Source organism: Alosa pseudoharengus, unplaced genomic scaffold (assembly GCF_046254945.1).
Source record: "Alosa pseudoharengus isolate Yale_2024_CS ecotype anadromous, Long Island Sound unplaced genomic scaffold, YU_APseudo_1.1 YU_APseudo_1.1_scf_6, whole genome shotgun sequence".
NCBI lineage: Eukaryota > Metazoa > Chordata > Actinopteri > Clupeiformes > Clupeidae > Alosa > Alosa pseudoharengus.
The window spans coordinates 42,569,457-42,589,292 of NW_027468848.1; the positions used below are offsets into that span (position 1 = coordinate 42,569,457).

Here is a 19,836-nt window from a genome sequence, read left to right on the forward strand (position 1 = left end):
GAACAGTTAAATAGGTTGATAATTGAAATGGTTAAATTATTTAGGCAGATAGTTGACGATAACTAACAGTTGGAATGGCTCCAATGTTTGCTAGCAGTTATGCTAACTATGTTAAAGATAATAATGTTAACCAAGTAACTATGCTAACTAGCATGCTAACAATGTTAAAATGTTAACTATGCTAACCATATGACTTAGCTAACCTAGCTAATCATTTTTATTAGTTATGATAACTATGCTAATTAGCATGCTAACATGCTAATTGTGTTAACCATGTGACTTAGCTAACTTAGCTAACTAGCTACAGTGGGTAGGAGTCATAGTTGATGACAAGTAACAGTTACAATGGCTGAACAGTTAAAAAGTTCAGTAGTTTAAAGGGTTAAATTGTTTAACAGTAAAATATTGTAGTGAGGACTTTTATTTTGAAACAGGTTTTGGCAGAGGAAGCAGTTGAACAGGATGTGTAGTCTTAATAGGGCCAGTTTGTATGCTTAAAGCCTGAAAGTGGCAGTTGATCCAGGTGGCCCGAACACCTGCCATAGGATTCTAATTGCTGTGATGTCATAAAGGGCAATGTTAAGTCAATGGGGAAATTTTGATAGTTTTTAATTAATAGTTTAAAAAGTATAAAAGTTACAAAGCTGAAAAATACATAGCACCCATGTCCTAAGTAAGACCTACGTAACATAGTTTGAATGAAGTTTCTACGTTAAACGGTTGAAGCTGCATTAAACGCGTTAGAAGAAGAATAAGAATAAGCATAAGAATAAGAAGCCTAGGAAGAACAGTACAGTGCATTTTCATGCACTGTAACTAGAAAAGCATTTCCTGAAGGAAATACAGTGCATGAAAATGCAAAAATAGCATGCTAATAATGTTAAAATGCTAACAATGTTAACCATGAGACTTAGCTTACCTAGCTAATCATTTTTAGTAGTTTTGCAAAAAATGCTAACTAGCATGCTAACATGCTAGCATGCTAACTATGTGACTTAGCTAACTTAGCTAATCATTTTTAGGAGTTTTGCAAAAAATGCTAACTAGCATGCTAACATGCTAGCATGCTAACTATGCTAACCATGTGACTTAGCTAACTTAGCTAATCATTTTTAGTAGTTTTGCAAAAAATGCTAACTAGCATGCTAACATGCTAGCATGCTAACTATGCTAACTATGTGACTTAGCTAATCATTTTTAACAGTTTTGCAAAAAATGCTAACTAGCATGCTAACATGCTAGCATGTTAACTATGCTAACCATGTGACTTAGCTAATCTAGCTTATCATTTTTAGCAGTTTTGCTAACTATGCTAACTAGCATGCTAACATGTTAGCATGCTAACATGCTAGCATGCTAACTATGCTAACCATGTGACTTAGCTAACTTAGCTAATCATTTTTAGCAGTTTTGCAAAAAATGCTAACTAGCATGCTAACATGCTAGCATGCTAACTATGCTAACCATGCTAACTAGCTACAGTGGGTAGGAGTCATAGTTGATGACAAGTAACAGTTACAATGGCTGAACAGTTAAAAAGTTCAGTAGTTTAAAGGGTTAAATTGTTTAACAGTGAAATATTGTAGTGAGGACTTTTATTTTGAAACAGTTTTTGGCAGAGGAAGCAGTTGAACAGGATGTGTAGTCTTAATAGGGCCAGTTTGTATGCTTAAAGCCTGAGACTGGCAGTTGAAACAGGTGGCCCGAACACCTGCCATAGGATTCTAATTGCTTAACGGCCGTATTGTGATGTCATAATCATAATGTTAAGTCAATGGGGAAATTTTGATTAGTTTTTAATTAATAGTTTAAAAAGTATAAAAGTTACAAAGTTGAAAAATACAAAGCTCACATGTCCTAATTAAGACCTACGTAACATAGTTTGAATGAAGTTTCTACGTTAAACGGTTGAAGCTGCATTAAGTGCGTTAGAAGAAGAATAATAATAACTAGAAAAGCATTTCCTGAAGGAAATACAGTGCATGAAAATGCAAAAAATATGATGTAAAATATCATACAGAGTAAAAACAAACTATATTGGTTGCTAGGTAGATGAGGTTTAATATAGTTGGAGTGACTGAACAGTTAAATAGGTGGATAGTTTATATGGTTAAATGATTTGCTTGGAAGATAAGGTTTAATATAGTTGGAATGATTGAACGGTTAAAAAGGTGGACAATACTTAACTTAGTTAACTTAGCTAATGCATTTTTAGTAGTTAGCAATGCTAACATGCTAACTATGTTAACCATGTGACTTAGCTAATCTAGCTTATCATTTTTAGCAGTTTTGCTAACTATGCTAACTAGCATGATAACATGTTAACATGCTAACTATACTAACCATGTGACTTAGCTAACTTAGCTAATCATTTTTAGCAGTTTTGTAAAAAATGCTAACTAACATGCTAACATGCTAGCATGCTAACTATGCTAACCATTTGACTTAGCTAACTTAGCTAATCATTTTTAGCAGTTTTGTAAAAAATGCTAACTAGCATGCTAACATGCTAGCATGCTAACTATGCTAACCATGTGACTTAGCTAACTTAGCTAATCATTTTTAGCAGTTTTGTAAAAAATGCTAACTAGCATGCTAACATGCTAGCATGCTAACATGCTAGCATGCTAACTATGCTAACCATGCTAACTAGCTACAGTGGGTAGGAGTCATAGTTGATGACAAGTAACAGTTACAATGGCTGAACAGTTAAAAAGTTCAGTAGTTTAAAGGGTTAAATTGTTTAACAGTGAAATATTGTAGTGATGACTTTTATTTTGAAACAGTTTTTGGCAGAGGAAGCAGTTGGACAGGATGTGTAGTCTTAATAGGGCCAGTTTGTATGCTTAAAGCCTGAGAATGGCAGTTGGTCCAGGTGGCCCGAACACCTGCCATAGGATTCTAATTGCTTAACTGCCGTATTGTGATGTCATAATCATAATGTTAAGTCAATGGGGAAATTTTGATTAGTTTTTAATTAATAGTTTAAAAAGTATAAAAGTTACAAAGTTGAAAAATACAAAGCTCACATGTCCTAAGTAAGACCTACGTAACATAGTTTAAATGAAGTTTCTACGTTAAACGGTTGAAGCTGCATTAAGTGCGTTAGAAGAAGAATAATAATAATAAAATGCCTTGGAATAACAGTACAGTGCATTTTCATGCACTGTAACTAGAAAAGCATTTCCTGAAGGAAATACAGTGCATGAAAATGCAAAAAATATGATGTAAAATATCATACAGAGTAAAAACAAACTATATTGGTTGCTAGGTAGATGAGGTTTAATATAGTTGGAGTGACTGAACAGTTAAATAGGTGGATAGTTTATATGGTTAAATTATTTGCTTGGAAGATAAGGTTTAATAAAGTTGGAATGATTGAACGGTTAAATAGGTGGACAATACTTAACTTAGTTAACTTAGCTAATGCATTTTTAGTAGTTAGCAATGCTAACATGCTAACTATGTTAACCATGTGACTTAGCTAATCTAGCTTATCATTTTTAGCAGTTTTGTAAAAAATGCTAACTAGCATGCTAACATGTTAGCATGCTAACCATGTGACTTAGCTAACTTAGCTAATCATTTTTAGCAGTTTTGTAAAAAATGCTAACTAGCATGCTAACATGCTAGCATGCTAACTATGCTAACCATATGACTTGGCTAACTTAGCTAATCATTTTTAGCAGTTTTGTAAAAAATGCTAACTAGCATGCTAACATGTTAGCATGCTAACTATGCTAACCATGTGACTTAGCTAACTTAGCTAATCATTTTTAGCAGTTTTATAAAAAATGCTAACTAGCATGCTAACATGTTAGCATGCTAACTATGCTAACCATGTGACTTAGCTAACTTAGCTAATCATTTTTAGCAGTTTTGTAAAAAATGCTAACTAGCATGCTAGCATGCTAACATGCTAGCATGCTAACATGCTAACTATGCTAACCATGCTAACTAGCTACAGTGGGTAGGAGTCATAGTTGATGACAAGTAACAGTTACAATGGCTGAACAGTTAAAAAGTTCAGTAGTTTAAAGGGTTAAATTGTTTAACAGTGAAATATTGTAGTGAGGACTTTTATTTTGAAACAGTTTTTGGCAGAGGAAGCAGTTGAACAGGATGTGTAGTCTTAATAGGGCCAGTTTGTATGCTTAAAGCCTGAGAATGGCAGTTGGGCCAGCTGGCCTGGCCACCTGCCACAAGATTCTAATTGCGATGATGTCATAAAGGGCAATGTTAAGTCAATGGGGATTTTTTAAAAGTTAATAATTAATAGTTTAAAAAGTATAAAAGTTACAAAGTTGAAAAATACATAGCCCCTATGACACAAGTAAGACCTACGTAACAAAGTTTGAATGAAGTTTCTACGTTAAACGGTTGAAGCTGCATTAAACGCGTTAGAAGAAGAAGTATAATAAGAATAAAATGCCTAGGAAGAACAGTACAGTGCATTTTCATGCACTGTAATAATAATAAAATGCCTTGGAATAACAGTACAGTGCATTTTCATGCACTGTAATAAAATGCCTTGGAATAACAGTACAGTGCATTTTCATGCACTGTAATAAAATGCCTTGGAATAACAGTACAGTGCATTTTCATGCACTGTAATAAGAAGAAGCCTAGGAAGAACAGTACAGTGCATTTTCATGCACTGTAATAATAACTAGAAAAGCATTTCCTGAAGGAAATACAGTGCATGAAAATGCAAAAATATGATGAGTTCATATGGTTAAATTATTTGCTTGGTAGATAAGGTTTACTATAGTTGGAATGACTGAACAGTTAAATAGGTTGATAATTGAAATGGTTAAATTATTTAGGCAGATAGTTGACGATAACTAACAGTTGGAATGGCTCCAATGTTTGCTAGTAGTTATGCTAACTATGTTAAAGATAATAATGGTAACCAAGTAACTATGCTAACTAGCATGCTAACAATATTAAAATGTTAACTATGCTAACCATATGACTTAGCTAACCTAGCTAATAATTTTTATTAGTTATGATAACTATGCTAATTAACATGCTAACATGCTAATTATGTTAACCATGTGACTTAGCTAACTTCGCTTATCATTTTTAACAGTAATGCTAACTAGCATGCTAACATGCTAACATGCTAACCATGTGACTTAGCTAACTTAGCTAATCATTTTTAGCAGTTTTGCTAAAAAATGCTAACTAGCATGCTAACATGCTAACTATGCTAACCAAGGTACTTAGCTATCTTAGCTAACTAGCTACAGTGGGTAGGAGTCATAGTTGATGACAAGTAACAGTTACAATGGCTGAACAGATAAAAGTTCAGTAGTTTAAAGGGTTAAATTGTTTAACAGTGAAATATTGTAGTGAGGACTTTTATTTTGAAACAGTTTTTGGCAGAGGAAGCAGTTGAACAGGATGTGTAGTCTTAATAGGGCCAGTTTGTATGCTTAAAGCCTGAGACTGGCAGTTGATGCAGCTGGCCCGAACACCTGCCATAGGATTCTAATTGCTTAACGGCTCTATTGTGATGTCATCAGCCCATGTTAAGTCTATGGGGAAATTTTGATAGTTTTTAATTAATAGTTTAAAAAGTATAAAAGTTACAAAGCTGAAAAATACAAAGCACCCATGTCCTAAGTAAGACCTACGTAACATAGTTTGAATGAAGCTTCTACGTTAAGCGGTTGAAGCTGCATTAATTGCGTTAGAAGAAGAACTAGAAAAGCATTTCCTGAAGGAAATACAGTGCATGAAAATGCAAAAAATATGATGTAAAATATCATACAGAGTAAAAACAAACTATATTGGTTGCTAGGTAGATGAGGTTTAATATAGTTGGAGTGACTGAACAGTTAAATAGGTGGATAATACTTAACTTAGTTAACTTAGATAATGTTTACATTTTTAGTAGTTATGCTAACTAGCATGTTAGCAATGCTAACATTCTAACTATGTTAACCATGTGACTTAGCTAACCTAGCTAATCATTTTTAGCAGTTTTGTTAACTATGCTAACTAGCATGTTAACATGCTAGCATGCTAACTATGCTAACCATGTGACTTAGCTAACTTAGCTAATCATTTTTAGCAGTTTTGTTAAAAATGCTAACTATCATGTTAACATGCTAGCATGCTAACTATGCTAACCATGTGACTTAGCTAACTTAGCTAATCATTTTTAGCAGTTTTGCTAAAAATGCTAACTAACATGCTAACATGCTAGCATGCTAACTATGCTAACCATGTGACTTAGCTAACTTAGCCAATCATTTTTAGCAGTTTTGATAAAAATGCTAACTAACATGCTAGCATGCTAACTATGCTAACCATGTGACTTAGCTAACTTAGCCAATCATTTTTAGCAGTTTTGATAAAAATGCTAACTATCATGCTAACATGCTAGCATGCTAACTATGCTAACCATGTGACTTAGCTAACTTAGCTAATCATTTTTAGCAGTTTTGTTAAAAATGCTAACTATCATGCTAACATGCTAGCATGCTAACTATGCTAACCATGTGACTTAGCTAACTTAGCTAATCATTTTTAGCAGTTTTGCTAAAAATGCTAACTAACATGCTAGCATGCTAACTATGCTAACCATGTGACTTAGCTAACTTAGCTAATCATTTTTAGCAGTTTTGCTAAAAATGCTAAGTAGCATGCTAACATGCTAGCATGCTAACTATGCTAACCATGTGACTTAGCTAATCATTTTTAGCAGTTTTGCTAAAAATGCTAACTAGCATGATAACATGCTAGCATGCTAACTATGCTAACCAAGTTACTTAGCTAACTTAGCTAACTAGCTACAGTGGGTAGGAGTCATAGTTGATGAGAAGTAACAGTTACAATGGCTGAACAGTTAAAAAGTTCAGTAGTTTAAAGGGTTAAATTGTTTAACAGTGAAATATTGTAGTGAGGACTTTTATTTTGAAACAGTTTTTGGCAGAGGAAGCAGTTGGACAGGATGTGTAGTCTTAATAGGGCCAGTTTGTATGCTTAAAGCCTGAGAATGGCAGTTGATGCAGGTGGCCCGAACACCTGCCATAGGATTCTAATTGCTTAACGGCCGTATTGTGATGTCATAATCTAATGTTAAGTCAATGGGGAAATTTTGATAGTTTTTAATTAATAGTTTAAAAAGTATAAAAGTTACAAAGATGAAAAATACAAAGCCCACATGTCCTAAGTAAGACCTACGTAACATAGTTTGAATGAAGTTTCTACGTTAAACGGTTGAAGCTGCATTAAGTGCGTTAGAAGAAGAATAATAATAAAATGCCTTGGAATAACAGTACAGTGCATTTTCATGCACTGTAATAAGAAGCCTAGGAAGAACAGTACAGTGCATTTTCATGCACTGTAATAAAATGCCTTGGAATAACAGTACAGTGCATTTTCATGCACTGTAATAAGAAGAATAAGAAGCTTAGGAAGAACAGTATAGTGCATTTTCATGCACTATAATAAGAAGAAGCCTAGGAAGAACAGTACAGTGCATTTTCATACACTGTAAAAAGCCTTGGAAGAACAGTACAGTGCATTTTCATGCAATGTAATAAAAAGCCTAGGAAGAACAGTACAGTGCATTTTCATGCACTGTAATAATACTAGAAAAGCATTTCCTGAAGGAAATACAGTGCATGAAAATGCAAAAATATGATGAGTTCATATGGTTAAATTATTTGCTTGGTAGATAAGGTTTAATATAGTTGGAATGACTGAACAGTTAAATAGGTTGATAATTGAAATGGTTAAATTATTTAAGCAGATAGTTGACGATAACTAACAGTTGGAATGGCTCCAATGTTTGCTAGTAGTTATGCTAACTATGTTAACAAAGATAACAATGGTAACCAAGTTACTATGCTAACTAGCATGCTAACAATGTTAAAATGTTAACTATGCTAACCATATGACTTAGCTAACCTAGCTAATCATTTTTATTAGTTATGCTAATTAGCATGCTAACATGCTAATTATGCTAACCATATGACTTAGGTAAGTTCGCTAATCATTTTTAGTAGTTATGCTAACTATGCTAACTAGCATGCTAACATTTTAGCATGCTAACTATGCTAACCATGTGACTTAGCTAACTTAGCTAATAATTTTTAGCAGTTATGCTAACTATGATAACTAGCATGTTAACATGCTAGCATGCTAACTATGTTAACCATGTTACTTAGTTAACTTAGCTAATCATTTTTAGCAGTTTTGCTAAAAATGCTAACTAGCATGTTAGCATGCTAACTATGCTAACCATATAACTTAGCAAACTTAGCTAATCATTTTTAGCAGTTTTACTAAAAATGCTAACTAGTAGCATAGGCTACTTGTTTTCTTTTACTCGACTTTCTATATGGTTATCAGCACACAATGTTGAGCTAATTCACTAACTCAATACTCATCATGGATATCACAAGTTTTAAACAACGAAAACAGAAAGGATGGAGGCAGCAAAGCTAGGAGTTATTCCAGATGGACAAGAACAAGGTAGGCAATTGGTGTGCTTGTCAGAACACTGCACTAAAGCCAGACGTCACGTTACGCTAGAACAAAACTAAAGGTAGCCTAACTTTAGCCTGTATAGGGCTGTATCAAGTTGTCCAAATGAATAGGTCATTGTAGACGTTGTCGTTGTATTATTGCATGTGGATGTTGTTATGCTATGTAGGCTACTTTTTTGCTGACTGACCAATGCACGGACCTAAAACGGAAAAATATTGTTCACGAGTTGTTGTTTTTTGCGGGGGGGGGGGGGGGGGGGGTGTGTGATGGGTGTGCGGTACGCATTAATTCCTGCAGGCGCCCCAGGCCAAAACACAACATGACATCAGTTGAGGGTTGCAACTTCACTTTTTAAATGAAAATATCCTGGCCGGACTATTGTCAGTGATATAAGTATTTGAAATGAACATGATTTCTTAATGTCTAGTGACATATCAGGGTCATTTTATGATTAATTTAAATACATTTCTTAGGCCTACATACCTTTAAAGTTCCTTTAAAGTGTTGTGAACATTTTACTTTCCATATTAAAAATACCAGGGGACATGAATCAATCAGAAGGAGATAGTATACAATATAAAAGTACTTTATTATAAGTATTTGCTAAAACGAATAGCAATTGTAATAAAAAAATAGAAAAATTCAAACTCAAGCAGGATCTTCCAACAAAAATGTGCATATCTTTGCTAGGAGAGAGGGAGATAAAGAGCGCGCGCGTAAGTGACAATTATTTCTTGTAATGGATACCTACAAGAATTGTTTTGAATAAGACAAAAAAAGATGTAGGCAACGAATGAAATGTTCGCGCAGGGGGTTTGACCCAGTGACATTGGGTGCGGCCGCACCCCCACCCCCAAAGCGCACTAGACAGACCCATGGCTACACTAGACATGCAACTGTGTTCTTTTCCCAGAGCATGCTTTCTTTGTCTATGATCTGCAAGCTTAGGGCCTCCTCGACAAGGAGATTGCTAGTCCGCGGATAATTTGCGGCACAATTGAATGGTAGCCTGTTGTGGAACCCCGGACCGAAAGAAAAAGAAACTAAACATTTTCCTGATTACAAAATATTTCTTAATGTAGTGTTATCAAATAAAGAGACATGCAATTAGGGGGTAGTGGAGTCAGCACTCATTCAATGTATGTGCGTGTCTGCGCAAGTAAAACTGAACCACTCGACAGGTCTTTGAATTGAGACGCGAAATTAGACTGTTGTAGGTCTATAGAAGCAAATATAGTAGCAAATAACCTGGTGATGACACAGCTTTTAAAACATTTATTTCACTCTCACTTGAGAACGGGCTGTTGCGCAAACAAATGAATTAGGGTGATGATCCGCATCTCCGTTCACCAAAAGCTATGGTTTTGCTAACACATTTGCGCGATAAATAATTTCTGAAAGGTTCTCTCCATTATTAACATGCGGCAATTCTCCATGGCGATGTGGGGTAATGTCAAGCAGTGAAGTGATAGCCTATTGCAGGTAGGAAACAGACAGAAGACGGACACTGCTTTCTCTGTTGGTATTTCTGTCCCTCTGAAAACTGCGTTAAAATGGTGTTTTTAGCAGTCAAAATTTAATTTTCATGAGCTTAACCACTAAACAAACATAGGCAAAACAGCCAGATGCCTCTTCATAAAATAACAAAGAGACCTTCATAAACAATAACAAGGTCTATCGTGAGACTGCGTGTCATTTGGAGCAGCGTATCGGTAGGTTATTAAAAACAGAAGATTTTCCGTTTGCTTCGGGATTTAGGCCTACCGGTAATTCACTTTTTGATTGTTTGATTATAGTGGTAACTGTTGGGACTGTTGCAGGAGACGTACTGTAGGCCTATCAGCCATCAGCTCATCAGGGGGTAATATTGTGGAAACAACGGTAAAAACGTTGGGTAAATACAGTATACTGGTGCGCATAACTCAAAGCGCCAAAAAAAGCTGACGTTCCTAACCCTGCTCACAAGTGTCACCTGGTGGTTGTTTGGGTTATTGCAGCTTCACTGGGGAAATATAAATTAAAGACGCGTGATTCACGCGTGAGGTCACGTGAGAATCACGCAATTCCGGGCAATTCCAAGTGGTACCCACTATATTTGGTACTGAGTCTATTAGAGGTTTTTGAGAGTATTAGAGGTTTTTGAAGTTGTTTTAAAGACTGCACGCAACTTAATTTTTTCATGGTTTGACATATGAACTAGCCCACTTAAGAAAGTGAAAATACGTATGCGTATACGTATAATATCATAAAAAACACTAAGGCTTATTATAGAGTGGATTGATTGAAAAATCCTTATAGGTGATCTAGCTTGTGTGTGTGTGTGTGTATGTATGCGCTGTCTGCCTACTCGGTGAAATTGATGAGCGGCCGCCCACTACTGGAGCTATGGGAATCCGATGAGGGCTGCAGTTTAAATGGACCCATTGGTGCAGATTACACATCTGCCATTAGAGGGGTGAAATCGGATCGACTCTAGCTGACCAGGTTTGAATGGGGTCTTAATTTCAGGCAACATTCACACTTTTCCATTTTCATTGCCAAAATGCTTTTCTAAGATCTCCGTCCAAATGCACATTTGCAATTCCAGAACCATGTCTGCATGGATGCCTGAAGTGTGGATGAAATGACCATTTATGCAATTGTCAGCATTGTAAATGCAGAATTTAACTGCATTACAAATGTCACCAAAGACAGCAAGCAGGGCTATAGTGGAGGCTAAACGCATGTAAATGATGTTTATGCACCTCCTGAATTTCAGAAATAGCATTTACTCACCTCTAAACTGTGTCTATGCATGGCTAGATTGCGTTTATCCACCCTAGCCTACCGTTCTTATGCGATTCTAAATCAAATTTGTCGTTTTACATTATCTATAGTTTCATATTGTTCATATTGGTGGCCTCATATTGTTGAACCTGGCTGTGCAACCCAGAGTTTATCCATATTACCCTGCAATAAAGTTTAATTTCTCATGATTAGCTCACCTATAAAATAAAAAAGAGAATGACCGCAGCTCGACTGACTCGGACATATGAACTCAGGCAGGGAGGAAAAGTCCTGAAAAACTGGGTTATGAGGGAAAACTATCCTTGACCAATCCGGTGAAACCTGTCTTGTCTTGTGACTTACCTCAGGGAGGAAACAGATGATTTTGGCAGCTCAACTTTTTTCTCTTCTTCTGTGGAATATTCTAATGAAGCTAAAATCCCTGCCCTTAACATTTCATCTTCCAGTGCCTGTGTATCTGATGTAATCATTGATACTGCAGACTGTTGTTTTGGAGATGTGAAGGAATCAAACTGGGTGGAGGTTAGGAGGTCTGATACTTCCACTGTTGGAGGCTGGATATGGTCTTCTGATCTAGAGGATGAAGATATTTTTTTTAAAACACAATTCTTTACTCCAAGTTATGTTGTTTCCAAACTAGTCTATCATATTTCATAAAAATGTATAGCTAAAACAGTAATCACCTTTGCTGAATGTTGTGGGTTGGTAATTGAAATCTGGCTCGTACCGATACATAAGCCCAGACAGGCAAAAAACTAGAAAGCCATGGGACTTCAAGCCGTTGAATAATCCCAATCAGTGAGGGTGTGTCTTAAAATAGGTGTTAAAGTGAAAATACTTTCAATTCGTACATGAAAAGTTTTCAAACAAAGCAGCTGGAGAAGATCACACAACTTTCACAAGTTTTCTTTTTTATGGTTTTTACATAAAAAAAGAAAAATCTAAAAAAGGTTTAGGAAACTTTGTGACTAGTGACATATTTATTTTTATTTCCTATATTTACGATTTCAAATTAAATATACTAAATCATGGTGCATTTCATGGTAACAAAGTTACAGACCAGCAGATTTTACACATGCTCCACGCAATGGCAGCGACCGGAAGAAGAGGAAGTTAAATCAGATGCTCTCTAATGAGGAGACACAGCACTCAAAGAATCTCCAATAGAAATGTATGGGGTTAGTCCGTAAGGCAAACATGGCAGTCATCTACACATGGCAGTCATCTACCCGTTCCGTACCCGTTCCGTCGCAGCTGGAGCGAGGTTGGTATCGTGAAGCCTTGCACACACGCAGTTCTGCCCAAAATAGTGTCCAAAATGCGTTGCAATATGGCCGCCGAGTGGAGGGACTTGCCTAAAAGGACTTTGGTTAAATGCACTAATACTGCATACTTGTTTGACTGCAAAGTATAAAAGCCTCCATAGTATTTTTGTTTTTTAAACCTAGTTAATGTCTTCAAAAAAGCCATTTATTTTGAGCTAGCAAAGTAGCCCCCAAAGACTATGCTTTATGCTATCTAGCAGAGGTGGGACAAAGTCACTGTTTGGCAAGTCTCAAGTTTTAACGCAGAAGTCCAAGTCAAGACAGAGATGTCTCAAGTAAGTCCAAGTCTTGCCAAAGCCAAGTCAAGTCCAAGTCCTTATTTTTTTCCGAGTCCTAAAGAAGTCGCTGTCGTATTATGTAAAGGTATCCTTTGTTCTCTTACAGAGGAAAAGTAAGCGAATACTGGTTTTCTAACTGGCAATTCTATGTCCCAACAGTCATGCTACAACTAATTGAGTGAGGGTTGAGGTAGGCTACACATGTGAGGTGTATGTGAGTTAGGGAGTGAAGTGTGTGGATGTCTACCATATTTTCCGGACTAATATACTATAACTTTTTTCATAGTTTGGCTGGTCCTGCGACTTATAGACAGGTGCGACTTGTATATCAAAATATATATAATTTAACATGTTTTTAAATGTTAGTTGGTATGAATTGACATGAACCCTACGTAAAACATTACTGTCTCAGCCGCGAGAGGGCACTCCGGGCTTGTGGAATGAGATCGGGAGCTTGGTGAACTTGCGACAGGTCAGACATTTTTCCGTACTTAAGCCCAAAAGGTTCGGGGGTGTCACCACCGGGAAAATGTATTAAATATTGTTATGTAAATGCACAAGTTCTGTGCACTTTCAGTCAGAGATTAGGGCTTGCACTATGCCTAAAACACGTGTGCATAGGCCTACCGTAAATCCTCAAATTATGGCCGGGATTCAGGGCCTCAGATTTGGACAAATAAAGGCCGGTCCCCAAATAGCCTACAAGCCGGAGTAATAATTGCCTACATTGCCTTCAGTTTCACCAAATACACATACTACATTGCTGAACGATAGCGAAAACATAATAGAATCACAGATGAGACCTCGAACAATATTTAATTAATTTACACCTATCGACATATTAGACCTCACCTCCACAATTTCCTCATCACAATCTACAACTACTCTACTAGGCCCTATTCCTACCTTCTTAAGACTGCACTCCCCTTCTTGGATAATACTTTGCTCCAGATAGAATGCTCTAGAATAAATTATAAATAAATAAACACACTTACTTAGAATCTAAAGCACTTACAACTAGAACCCAAGTAAGAAACTTGGGAGTCATCTTAGATGGGGACCTGACTAGGAATGATCACATCAAAAGCATGACTAAATCAGCCTTCTGGCATCTCAGAAACATAGCTAAGATCAGAGATTTTGTTTCTAGACAGGATTTAGAAAAGCTTATTCATGCTTTCATATCCTGTAGGGTAGATTATTGTAATAGTCTCCTAACTGGCCTCCCCAAGAAGTCCATTAGACAGATTCAATTAATTCAAAACGCTGCTGCTAGACTGTTAACCAAGACTAAAAAGAGAGATCATATTACACCCATTCTTAAATCTTTACATTGGCTCCCAGTTAATTTCAGAATTGATTTCAAGGTTCTACTCCTAGTTTATAAGTCACTGAATGGACTTGGCCCGAAATATTTTTCTGACATGCTTCCCCAATATACACCTAGTAGAGAGCTTAGATCTACTGGAACCTGTCAATTAATAGTCCCCAGGGTTAAAACCAAACAAGGAGAAATGGCATTTAGCTATTATGCCACACAGCGCTGGAATCAGCTTCCAATAGATATCAGATTTTCCCCAACACTAGAATCTATCTATAAAGCAAGAAGCGTCTGTGTGTGTGTGTGTGTCTGTGGCATGCATATCTCGCTGACCGTTTGTCAGACTGACCTAAGATTTCGTATGTGGCTCGCGTGTGGCACAAAGGTGTGCACTCTCGATTTTTAAAATTTTTGAATGCATATTTCAAAATATGCTTATTCACGTAGGACGTTTATCGCTGCACTGCACCGTTTCCAAGGGGACCAGTTTAAGGGGAGCTCCACCCCATGGATCGTGTAACAGTAGCTAGGTCCAGAGAACGGGCTCTGCTAGGTCTCACTTTGATGATAGTCAGTCGCAATTTAAACAGATTACTCGGGAACCGCTTGTGGGTTAAGATGCAAGATGATTATCATGCCTGACCTCAACAATAAAGACTCCCTGTATGCAGTTTGCTTGATAAAATGATTACTTGCAACAACACGCCAACAAACACGGGTATGTAGTGACCACTCGAATAGCCCAGGCTACTTTGGACTTTCAAGAGACTTTGACTAAAACGACAATTCCGACTGCAAGGTCCCAAATTGAAACGAGCGATAGGCTAATGCCACATAGCTAACGTTAGACAAGTTGCAGACTGAGCGACGGCACTTATCACGCCATTAAACACGGGTATGTAGTGACCACTCAAAATAAAAGTATGTGCAAGCTTCGAATAGCATTAGGAAGTTATTCAGTAAGCTATACACATTTAGCCTTAACTCAAAACAGTTGTCATTATGTCATTCTGATCTGTAGAAATGTCACATGCAGCCATGCCTAAATTTATTAGAGGCCACATTAATTATAGGCTAATATATTATAATATTCAGTATTCATTATTGAATGCTTAGCTGGAATGATGTTTCCCTATCATCCTATTTTTAAAGCAGGCATACCTGTGGGCATGTAATTGAGCTACGGGTTTTCTTCAGGAATGGCATGTTTGAACGGGCACTGCACTAGTGTTTTAAAAAGAAACTAAAAACTGAACTTTTTCATTCTGCATTTATTGATTAGTTTTTAGGTTTATTTTTCTTTTTATTTATTTATTTATTTCTATTTTACCTCCTATTCATTCAGTCTTATTTCCCCCTTGATCTATTTTATTATTGTATTGTATTAATTACTATTATTATTGCTGTTAATCTTTTATTTTTGTTTCTTTTAAGCACATTGAATGACATTTTGTATGATAATGTGCTATATAAATAAACTTGAACTTGAAAGGTGGAGCAGATCCGACTCAAAGGGAATAGTAGCCTGGCTATTCCCAACGATAGCGAAAGAAAAACTTGGAGAGTCTCTCTGTGTCCATTTAGTGAATGATGAATTTGTGCGTAGTCTAGGCTATTGCCGATGTCATTAATTTCTTCACGTCTTACAACATAAATAAATGCAATAATAGTCTAGCCTGACGAGCCAGACCCACATTAAAAGGTAGGGTCTGGGCACCCACCGTTGGCAGTGCTCAGTCCGAGGGGCGGGATAATCGGTTGTCTTTCAAATTCCCTCACGCCGTACAAACTTCTCTCTGTCTTGCCATTCAACTCCCTCTTCTCCCCCTCTTTTGCTCATTTTCATGCACTGTAATTAATCTGATTTGATCTGATTTGCACACACAACCTTGATTTTTTACTTTTAACTGAGACATGGTTAGATCAAGCAAACAGTGCTCCTACTCTCATCGAATCAGCTCCCCCAAATTTCAGTTTCTTGAGTGCTACCAGAGCAAATAAAAGAGGTGGGGGGATAGCCACAATTTTCAAGACGTCTTTTCAGTGCAATCCGTCATCATTCAGTGACTTTACTTTATTTGAATATCTGTGTGCACGCATTAAGTCTTATCCTCAGATTTTATTACAACATTCAGCTAAAGTTTTTCTTGAAGAGCTAGGTGAACTGCGATCAGTCATTTGCATAGAGTTTGACTCGAGTTTGTTGCACTTTGTGCATAGAAAAAAATGCTATTCATGTTTGTCTGTAAGCACTTTGTGCTCAATGCTTGAAAAGTGCTATATAAATAAATATTATTATTATTATTATTAAGTCCCTGCACTGGCTTTCAGTAAGTCACACAATTGACTTTAAAGCTACAGCTAAACTAAAGCTTAAACTACTGCTTGTTTATAAATTAGTAGGGCAGGACCTAAATACCTATCAGACATGCTTCAGCAGTACACACCTTCCAGGTGAAAAACCTATTAGTAAAACCTACTGTAAAGATGGTGAAGCAGCTTTTAGCTGCTATACGGCTCAGCTCTGGAACCAGCTTTCGGATGACATCAAAAAGGCCCCAACTGTAGCCAGTTTTAAATCTAGACCAAACTTTTCTCAGATGCTTTCTGCTAACTGCACTGAGTTACAAATTCTGAATCTGCCTTGAAAATTATTCTACCTTGTCTTTTATTACTTTTTTACTAGTTTTGCCTTTGTTTTTCCCCGCTTATTAATTATTCTTTTTTCTTAAATGATTTTACCTTGTGCGTTTTATGTTTTCTTTTTATTATGATCTCTACCTTTTGAACTATTCTTTGATTATATTGCCCTTCTATGCTTTTATTTGTTATTACTGTTTGCTTTTGTTTATGTAAAGCACATTGAATGACCTCTGTGTATGAAATGCGCTATACAAATAAACTTGACTTGACTAAATGTATCTCCAATTCTAGGGAGTTTTTCCTTGCCCCGTTACTCATTCCTTATTCTGAATGTTTAACACTCTGTAAAGCGCCATGAGACGTGTAATATTTTGGCGCTGAAATTGAAAGTCTCGAGTCAATAGCATGGAAGTCCAAGTTGAGTTGCAACTCATTTCTAATTTTGTTAAGTCGAGACTGAAGTCATCAAAATCGTGACTGGAGTCCAAATTATGTGACTTGAGTCCACACCTCTGCTATCCAGTTGTAAATGCATATTCCGGCCTTACTCAAAACTGCACCGATTTACGCCATTTTGGTCCCAAACAAAAATGTACACTAGTTATCATCCAAAATTAGATCCTAGGTTGTTGGTAGACCAGAATTTCCCTTTAAGTCTTAATTAATTTTTATAAATGTAATAATAGGAACACTTGTAACTCTGTCACCATGAAACTCCGTTATCATGACTTATGAAACTGACAGGAGAATTCTGGTTTCTGTTTCCCAAGGTCACCGAGTACGGAGTACAAAAAAAATGGGGGCTCATGAACATGCCCCCAGAGTGTACTGTAGCACTGTAGCTTTCTGGCAGCTCTAGCTGTTGGCTGCAGCAACTCAAGCTTTCTGACGCTAATAGGATTCATGCATTATCATACTGGATATGTAACCATCCCACCTCTTTGTAACATACACCTCAGGTGGCTTTAAACACCATGTTCTCTTCGCCTTATTCACCCGGAGGCCAGAACGAGACTACATGGTACTCGTTCTGGCCGCCGGGTGAATAAGGCGAATTCTCTACACCTAACTAACATTCATTTATCATGCATACAGACCTTACTGTCCTGTAACTCATTGGTTCTCAAAGTGGTGTCCGGGGACCCCCAGGGGTCCGCAGCACATTGTCAGGGGGTCCCTGACAAGGTTTGCTACAAAATATGATATTGTCTTATATGGCGAAAAATGCTACAGAAGCAGTATTTGCCCAATTGATCTGCTGATACGTTAAATCAATACGTCAAAACACTTTACTATTAATTAACCACCAACAAAATGAAAGTTATATGAAGCAAACACTATGTGTTCAACACAACAGACCTACATTTGACAAAGAAACAACAAAAATCCATTTGTCAAAGTTTGCTAACATGACTATTGTGGTATTAGCACTCTATGTTTTTAGAATACATATAACATAAGCATCTAACAGAAAAAAAGGCTATACAGCTACATGATTAACTTAAGTTTTATGTGTTGCGATTATGAGGGGTCCTTGGAGAATTTTCCACTCTATGAGGGGTCCCCGGCCCACAAAAGTTTGAGAACCTCTGCTGTAACTGACACTAGGCAGATGGGTAAGGCCCTTGAGTCGTGGATCTGCTCGAGGTTTCTTCCTATATGTATCTCCATCTAGGGACTTTTTCCTCGCCCCTGTCACTCATGGGACTTCTCTGATTGTTTAACACTGTAATGCGCCATGAGACGTGCAATGTTTTGGCGCTCTATAAGTGAAATAAATTATATTAAATTGAAATTGAAATTGAGCTAGGTAGAACCAATTGTTTTCTTTTTTCGTACCTGCAGTACTCCTTTTAAAAACAGAGATTCAACGTGACCTTGAAAAACAGAGATCTATGTGAAAAAAATCTAAACGAATTTCACGGTCACAAAATTGTTGGTCAAATTAAACAAGTCAAGAAACACTTGGTAACTCTGTTTCCACACACTTTTTGGCTGCAAAATAACAGAGATTCATAATAATTAGAACATGTTATATTACTACTTAAGTACATGCAGGCTCATACAAACATATTGTTCTTTAATTTAGGTTCATTGATTGCCACCAAACATTTTAGTGGGAGTTTAACTGTAACCATGTGATCTTCCCCAAAAGTACAACAAGAACTATGGGGGGGTTTTCCTGCCATTAATAAAATTAAAATGAAAACAGTGAAATTAAAATGAAAAACTCGTTTTGCCATTTAATTTTCAAAGTGTCAGTGCAATTATCCTGCCAAATTTAAAAATAAAATGAAATATATACATTTGGCTTTTAATTTACCTGATAAACACGATACATTTGTGACAAAAATAAAAATAAATTGAAAACGTCTATTTGTCATTTCATTTTCATTACCATCCTGGTATATTACTGCCAAAAATGAAAATGAAAATGTTAGTTGGAAAATGAAAATGCAAACTTCACTTTGACTTTGCCTTTTCCTGACAATGCGCACAATTATAAATAAAATGAAAACTGACACCTGCTTGCGATTTATTTTCCATTTCTCGATTTTCATTTTCAAGTTCACAACATGCAAATGAGCTGCATTGTTAATGAGATGTATGTGGGTGGTGCTCTGGTGACGACAAATTAAATGCGCCTATCATGATCATGATTTAGCTTTAGATCAATAAACGCGGTTGGTTGACGGCAAGATGGCAGCCAGATTGGTCCAAGACGAGGCCGTAGCGGCCCTAGAGTCCCCTTGTATCACACGAGGCCGGCCCAGGCAGGATATCCCTGCCGAGACGATTACAGCCTATGTGCAGTTAGGAATGACAGCAACAAAAATCGCGAGCCTGCTCAATTCATTGGAGAGGACAGTACGGCGTAGAATGCAGGAGCTTGGATTTAGGTACTGTCCTCTCCGACGAATTGAGCAGGCTCGCAATTTTTGTTGCTGTCATTCCTAACTGCAGCTCATTTGCATGT

The 19,836-nt window shown here is 36.8% G+C and overlaps 1 protein-coding gene across 2 annotated transcripts in view; it reads right to left on the reverse strand.

Annotated features, from left to right (window-relative positions):
• rhbdd3 (rhomboid domain containing 3) overlaps positions 1 to 19,836 on the reverse strand; it is a 35,134-nt gene that overhangs the window by 6,433 nt on the left and 8,865 nt on the right. For both annotated transcript variants that reach the window (XM_076271412.1, XM_076271411.1), the window contains 2 exons: positions 11,976 to 12,102; positions 11,635 to 11,865 (listed from right to left, as the gene is read on the reverse strand). In XM_076271412.1, coding sequence (XP_076127527.1) covers positions 11,635 to 11,865; positions 11,976 to 12,102 — 358 coding nt within the window. The remainder of the gene's footprint in view (positions 1 to 11,634; positions 11,866 to 11,975; positions 12,103 to 19,836) is intronic.